This window comes from Akebia trifoliata, chromosome 6 (genome assembly GCF_017979445.1).
Source record: "Akebia trifoliata isolate Shusen 1 chromosome 6, ASM1797944v1, whole genome shotgun sequence".
In the NCBI taxonomy this organism is placed as follows: domain Eukaryota; kingdom Viridiplantae; phylum Streptophyta; class Magnoliopsida; order Ranunculales; family Lardizabalaceae; genus Akebia; species Akebia trifoliata.
Genome location: NC_141380.1, coordinates 21,357,713 through 21,365,596, shown reverse-complemented (window position 1 = coordinate 21,365,596; position 7,884 = coordinate 21,357,713). Strand labels below are relative to the sequence as shown.

Below are 7,884 nucleotides of genomic sequence, written 5' to 3'. Positions count from 1 at the left end.
TTAAACTTGAAAATAGTAACCAACTTTGAATGCAATTATTCTTCATTAGGAGTTGAATTTGGGTAGTTTAGATGAACTTGAAAAAAACTAGTAAAAGAAAAGATCTTACGAACTACAGAAAATGGTGTTTTTGAGATTCGTACCAAAGTTTATTATCTTCAACTGGAAGTAGAAAAACGATACAAAGGACAGAAAGAACACTACTCTAAAGATGAGATCTAGATAAAAGTACTTTATTTAAAATAAAATAAAAAAAAGGATTACGGCCCCAGAGATCTCGATCCACGACACAATAAACATGCAAACGTCTTTTCTCTATTCAAAATTCTAATTATTCATTCATTAATCTATATATCAACCATTCTAAAAAGTCTTTTATCTTATTCGTGAGATTTGAATGTTACAAATATATATATATATATATAGAATTGAGTATAAAATGTAAAAATTTTACAATATTCGGCTATTAATAATATTCACCCCATATTGGAAAATTTTAAAAATATTAGATTTTTTTGGTTTTATGCTCTACTGTATAATTTCTTCATTTAATTTAGATGGGCAGAAACTTAAAAGAAGCTGCATAATAAACCTTTTGTTTTCCTGACCAATTTGAAAGAGCAAATAGCGGCAACAATTAAGATTAACTTAATGGACTTGACAACAGTCAACACTGTTTTATGGGTCTCGGTGGGACCCACCTAAAGACCTTATTATTTTCCAATTCACATGCCATGTGAAATTGTGAATTGTGATCGTTAATTGAGGGACAAACAGACAAATCTCTGCCTTCTTCGGTAGGAATCCAACGTGATTTCTGCTCAGCTTTTTTCATCACTTTCTATCTTCCCAAATAAAACCCATTCTTCTTTTTCTCTATATAAATGTGAGCTTTAGAGGCATTGTATCTCTCACATCTTAAATCCAATCTGATCTGAAACATTTTAAAGAAGAAAATGGCAGATTTACTCTCTCTTTTGCTTGTTTTCTCCTCACTCTTTACTGGTCATACTCTTGCAGCTCAGTATCTAGATGGTAATAATCAATCACCTCAAACTTTGTTCTTACTCTTTATATATTTTTTTTTCTTCATTTTTTCTCCATTTTAAAATAAGTGTTCAATATGACTTTCTGCTCTACATTTTTTATGTTTCTGGTGTTGTAATGCATTTTTCTGAGTTGGGTTTTCTTCTTCTTTTTACACTTTGGTGTTCTAATCTGTCTTTATTACTTGGGTTTAATTTTTTCTCAATTTTGGTTCTGTTTTCTTCATTTTTCTCCATCAATGATATACATATATTTTTTTTTTAAATAAATTTAAATCAGTGTTCAATATGAATTTTTTGCTCTACATTTTTCTTTTATTTATTTATTTATTTTTATGTTTCTGGTGTTTTGATGCATTTTTCTGAGTTGGGTTTTCTTCTTCTTTTTTTTTTTTCTTCTCCTTTCACATTTTGATTCTATTTTTGGTGTTCTAATCTGTTTTTATCACTTGGGTTTTATTTTTTCTCCATTTCCCCCTTTTGTAAGATTTTTGATCCACTTTTAGTGTTCAGATCTGTATTCTAGAGTAGGATCATTTATTTACTAGAGTTAATGGCGTTTTTAATGTTCTAATCATCTTCAGCTCTGTTCTTACTCTTTTTATTCTTCATTTTCTCTCCATCATTCACATATAGGGTGTTTTTTTCTGTTTAAATCAGTGTTCTTACTCTTGTCTTCTGATACATTTTTCTGAGTTGGGTTTTCTTCTCCTTTTCTCCTTTATACATTTTGGTGCTGTTTTTGGTGGTCTCAAAACTGTTTTAATTAGTTCGGGTTTTTCCCCTCTATATTTTGCAGTTTTGTTTTTGTTTTTGGTGTTGTAATCTATATTGTTTTTGGTTTTGTTTTTAAATCAGTGCTTTGTTTGCGTCTCTAATCTATATAGTTGAGTTGTGTGTCCCATGTTTCTTAGCATTCTTGTGTTGTTTTTGTGCTCATATGTAATTTTCTTAGATGGATTCTTTTTGTTCTTTACTTGCTGTATGCTTGTATCAGTAATAGATTTCATCTTTTCTTCTTGGGGATATGTGTGAGTATTAGTTCAGATTTGTTTACTTTTCTAATGTAAAAACCTTGATCCCTTTTTTTTTTCTTGAGTAACCTCATTGCTTTGCTAGAGTTTATAGTGTTCTAATCTATCTTGTTAATGAAGTGGTTTTTCTTTATGGTTCTTTGCATTTTTATGCTATTTTAGTGTTCCTGTAATAGATTTCATCTTTTCTTCTTGGGGTTATGTCTGAGTACTAGCTCAGATTTTGCCCTTTCCAAGGTTAAGATCTTGATCTCTCACGTTTTCTAACACTCTCTTACTCTTTCAGGACTTCTCCCAAATGGAAACTTTGAAGTACCACCTAAGCAATCCAACCTCAACAAAACAGTCATCAAGGGGAAGTACTCACTACCCAAATGGGAAATCAATGGCTTGGTTGAGTACATCCATGGTGGGCCGCAAGCTGGTGGAATGTTTTTTGTTGTTGCACACGGTACCCATGCCGTAAGGCTCGGCAACGAGGCCTCAATCTCTCAAACCATATTAGTTAAACCGGGCTCTCTGTATTCCCTCACATTTGGCGCTTCGAGAACATGTGCTCAAGACGAAGTATTGAGGGTTTCAGTTCCTCCGTTCTCAGGGGATCTCCCTCTCCAGACACTCTACAGCAGCAATGGAGGTGATGTTTATGCTTGGGGCTTTAAGGCCAAAACTAAGTTTGCTAAGGTGACATTCCACAACACAGGGGTTCAAGAGGATCCAGCTTGTGGTCCTCTCTTGGATGTTGTAGCCATTAAAGAACTCATCCCTCCCATGCCCACCAGAGGTAAATAACTTATTTTGTATTTGTTATGATTATGTTACCGTAATCTTTCTAAACTTTCGAAACCCCATTTAGAATGAATAAGTAATTTGAAGGTCCGAGAAGGGCGAGAGGTAAACCCAATAGAATGTCGATCGAGGTAGTGAAAGCAGATATGAACGTACTATCTATAACAGAAAACATGGCTCTAGACACAATTGAATGAAGGAACATGATTCATCTAGTCGTCCCCAAGTCTTTGGGATATGGCTTCAATGATGTTGATGAATCTTTCTAACACCCTATCTTCTAATACTCGTTTTTTTATGCATTATATCTGTTTCTTTGCAATTATATGATGTTCTGAATTAGCTATGTTTAATTCCACATGTTCTCCTTCTGATTTGATTAATTCTCCACAATTTGATCTGGGTTCTCGGCTCTGCATCATAAAATCCATGTAATCTCTATATTCAATGTCATTTTCTTTTCTTTTTTTGCAGTTAATCTGGCTAAAAATGGTGATTTCGAAAAGGGTCCCCATCTACTTAAGAACTCCTCTAATGGTGTCCTTCTCCCTCCAAAACAAGAAGATTTTACATCTCCTCTTCCTGGTTGGATCATCGAATCACTAAAAGCTGTGAAGTACATTGACTCGAAGCACTTTGCTGTCCCCTTTGGACTCGCTGCAGTTGAACTTGTTGCAGGGAGGGAGAGTGCCATTGCTCAAGTTCTAAGAACTATTCCTAACAAAATCTATAACCTTACGTTCACGATCGGAGACGCTAAGAATGGGTGTCATGGATCGATGATGGTTGAAGCTTTTGCTGCCAAAGATACCATGAAAGTCCCCTTTAAATCCAATGGAAAGGGTGGGTTCAAGACTGTTAGTTTCAAGTTCAAAGCAATTGAAGCAAGGACAAGGATTACATTCTACAGTTCTTATTACCACACAAGGGTTGATGACTTTGGCTCTCTTTGTGGTCCTATCCTGGATCAAGTCATTGTTTCCCCTCTCTCTTAGAATTGGACTACTTAATGTTTTTATTTTTTGAAAGACTAGCCCTGCTTTTGCATATTTGATCCTTGGTGTGATTAAGGGGTTGGAATATTTAATAGGTGTCTGAATTATCTGACATACCATCACCATCATCATGTGGTGAGATATATCTTGTGGACTCGATTAGTAGAGCATATATGAAATTATGAATGGAGGCTTTGTTGTTATGGTTTATTTGTTTTAATTTCTTTTTCTTTAATCATTTAGAAGCAATCTTGCAATCAAGAGGAAAATCGATATTGGTTCGATTGAAATATTCTTATACAATCCGAAACATTCAATGTTTTGGAGTCAATGTAGTACCAAGTTCACCAAATTGCAAACTAGTTCGTGGTCTGACCTTCGACCTTTGTCCAAATACCACTCAATCTTCAACTTGTAATGAGAAAAACTATGATTTTTTTTCTTTCTTTTCCAAAACCAATCATTTTTAATAAATTTGAGGTCCAATTCAAAACCCATTGGCAATGAGTGGAGAGGCACAAGAACTTGTAAGGACAGAGACAAGGCAATGAGTGTCTCACATGGGATTAAACTCAACATGCCCCCGCCTGTGTGGGCCGGACTAGGCCAAAGCATGTGGAGATGTGACCTAGGTGATGTGGACGAGAGAAAGGCCTGCTCTGATAATATGTAGAAGCCCATGGGCCTAACTCGTACTGAAAGCGCCCTCGATCCGCGGGGTGCGCGGATCCGCTTTTGACCATTGAGGTTTGGGAGTCGCCACGTAGTTGTTAAGGTCTAGGAACCAAACTGACTCTAAAAAAGGCAAACTAATCTACGAAAGAGAAAAAGAGTCCGGGGATCACGTTACGGGGTTGGAAGGTGTTAGGCACCAACCCCGCCCGGCCAAAGCCGGTCTCTACTAACTTCCCAAATAAATCACATTGCTAAAAACCTAGATAAAAATAAAAATAAAAATTTCATACCTTTCCGATAGCAAGGATTTTGTTCCCTCAGATCTGACAAAAAATAGTTCCTTGTACCGTACTCCCTTGCTTCGTTCTGTTTCCGGATTTGATTTCGGATCTCCAAGACAAGGTATCTCCTTATTTTTGGATCTGAACTCTTCAAGTTTGTTGCGGATTTTATGATGTTTTTGGAAGGCTTTTGAGTGTTCTTTAGGCTAAAATCGAAGGAGGGATGTTAGGTAAGGAGTTGGGCTTCAAAACAAGGGTTTATGGGAGGCTAGGGAGGCTTCTAGGCCTACTTCTCTTAGGGTTTATCATTTGATACGAAAATAGGGTGTGAGCACCTCTATTTATAGATGTTTTTAGGGGTTGATTTGGATAGAGTTAGTATTTAATTAGAGTTCTTTTAATTAGAGTTGTGTTTTAGTTAGAATCGTTTTAGGTAGAATTGTTTTTAAGTTAGAACTCTATTAGATTGAATTATTATTTAATTAGAACTCTATTATGACTTTTGGTCTTATTTGATTGACTTTTAATGTTTTGACTTTAGTCTTAATTGATTGACTTTTAATATCTTGACTTCAGTCTTGCTTAATTGACTTTGATTTTGACTTTAGTCTCACTTGATTGAATTTAATACTTTGACCTTAGTCTTGCTTGATTGACTTTTAATTTTTGGAGAACCCCCCTATAAAATATCTTTAATTCTTTGGACTCCCAAATGAAGGGGTCCTTAAAGAAATATCTCACGAACCCTCAACAATTTTACTTGAAAACCCGATTGATCGATTTCTTCGGTTCAAAATTTTAAATTAATTTCATTAATGTTTCACTTTAATTATTTAATGTTTTATTTATTAATTTCGAATTTTTTAATTATGAAATTTGTGAAATTACCGTTTTGCCCCCGGAGAGGACTTTTCACGTTTTAAGTCTGTTTTTAATGTTCTAGGATGTTTTAGAATCGATTTTTCGTAAGGAATTCAATGGAAATATTAGTTTGTGTCATTTATGAAATTTTTTGTGTGAAATGGTCATGAACTTTATAAGGGGCATTTTCGTAATTTTGTCGAATTCTGTTAAAATTGGCGAAATGATTTATTTGGTTCCAATTTATTATTTTATGTGTTCGAGAGAGTTTTCCTAAGCGTAACGTAGGCTCTAGGGTTATTTTGAGGTTAGGGGTATTTTGGTAATTTGGTCAATTTTTAGTGATTTTTATCGTGAAAGTTCTTTTTGGTCTGCAAGATGATGATTTCTATGTTTCTGGGGTCGTATTTTCCTAGCGTAGCGTGGTTTCTAAGGTTTTGTCAATTCAAGATACCTCATCTGGATTTCTGAAACATATCGGGTAACAAAATAAAGCAATGGAATACACATCCATCATTGGGAATCATTGCGATCGGGTTGACGAGTTGATTAATCAGGCGGATGCAAAAATGGGGTGTCTACACGTACTCACAAAACCGGCTTGTAAGTTGAGGATTGCCGATTTATATAGAGCCGAAGGTTATGATACCTAGGCGATGTGGGACTATTTTTTACACTCCCCTTCATGTGCAACGTGTCTCTTACATACCTGTGGTTACCCGCTTTGTACATGGTGCAGCCTCCTGGATTTTTTGACCCACAATTTCCCAACGATGTTTCTTGGCTTCACAAATCGTTGTATGGGCTTAAACAAGCAACACAGGCCTGGTTTCGAGGTCTCACCAATTTTCTTTTGGAATTAGGCTTCGATGGATCTTATACTGATCCATCACTTTACATTCATCGTCAAGATGATCATCTCACTGTCATCCTCATTTATGTTGATGATCTCCTTATTAATGGAAGTAGTCCTTCATTATTAAACTCTCTTATCATTCAAATGGGTTCTATGTTTGACAAGAAGACTCTGGGCCTGTTACATTTCTTTTTATGCCTAGAAGTGACTCCGTGATGCAAACATGGTTTCAAAACTGGTTCAAGACCAAGACGTATTGCCCCTAGTTAAGTTGGTATCAGGGTGAACGATTCAAACGCACAAGCCACTTTTTTGATAGAGATTTAATACTTCACGTTCAATTTTTTGATTTTTTGAACGAGATGCCTCAAACGTATCGGAAAACTTGTCCGAGACGACTCGGTATGAAGCTTGGACAAGACGAGATGCAACACTGAGTTTTAAATCATGCAAATGGATTATTTCTTTCTCAAACAAAGTACGTGGTGGATTTACTAAGTTGTGCCTCAATGGTTGGTTCCAAACCCTATTCCTCACCAACCACATCTAATGGTTAACTTGCAAAAAGTCATGGTGTTCTTCTCAAGGATGTTACTATGTACCGAAGTCTTGTGGATTTACTGTAAGACTTCAGTAGTTAAAAGGATTTTACATTTTGTTAAAGGTATCATTTCTCATGGCATTCATATCACACCAGGTGATCTTACAATCCAAGCCTTTTTAGATGCTGATTGGACTGGCAACCCTAATGATCGCTGGTCGACTACTGATTTTTGTGTCTATGTAGGGCCTAACATTATTTCATGGAGTGCAAAGAAGCAGGCATCTGTGATAAGTTCTAATACTGAAGCTAGGTATCCCTCTCTAGCTCATACTACTGTTGATTTATTTTGACTTTGTACTTTACTCAAAAGATGTTTCCCAAAGACAAACTCACGGTTCGTGATCGCCTCCTAAGGTTGAGAGAGGAGAGGGGGGGGGGGGCTGGGGGGGGGGGGGTAGCCCAGCCCAAAATATGAAGCCAACAAAATTTAATGGGCCTGATCTACTGCCATCAACTTAGGGTATGTTCGTTTGAGTTTCAAGAGCTAGTTTTTTCTGCTTTTAAACCAAAAAAGTCAGATGAACGATGTTTATTTAAGCTTTCTTTGGTCCCGCGGATTTCAAATGACGCCCAAAATAGTTCTTAACGGAAGTCATACAAGAAAGGCTTCTTCAAATATCTTTTGCATGAAGTTAAAAATCATAAACGACTCAAGTGTAGTTACCAAAATATTCTTCATCTTTAATCAAATTGCCAACCAAACTTAACCTTAAAAAAAAAAAAAAGATTACCAAAGTACCCTT

General features: G+C 35.9%; 1 protein-coding gene across 1 annotated transcript; it reads left to right on the top strand.

The window, feature by feature from the left end:
- The first annotated feature begins 833 nt into the window (after positions 1-833).
- On the top strand, positions 834-4,074 carry LOC147400393 (protein TEEBE-like). Its single transcript, XM_086446074.1, has 3 exons — positions 834-1,035; positions 2,367-2,864; positions 3,344-4,074. The coding sequence occupies exons 1-3, from the start codon at positions 957-959 to the stop codon at positions 3,862-3,864; spliced, it is 1,098 nt and encodes a 365-aa protein (XP_086302200.1). The 5' UTR covers positions 834-956; the 3' UTR covers positions 3,865-4,074.
- Positions 4,075-7,884: the final 3,810 nt, after the last annotated feature.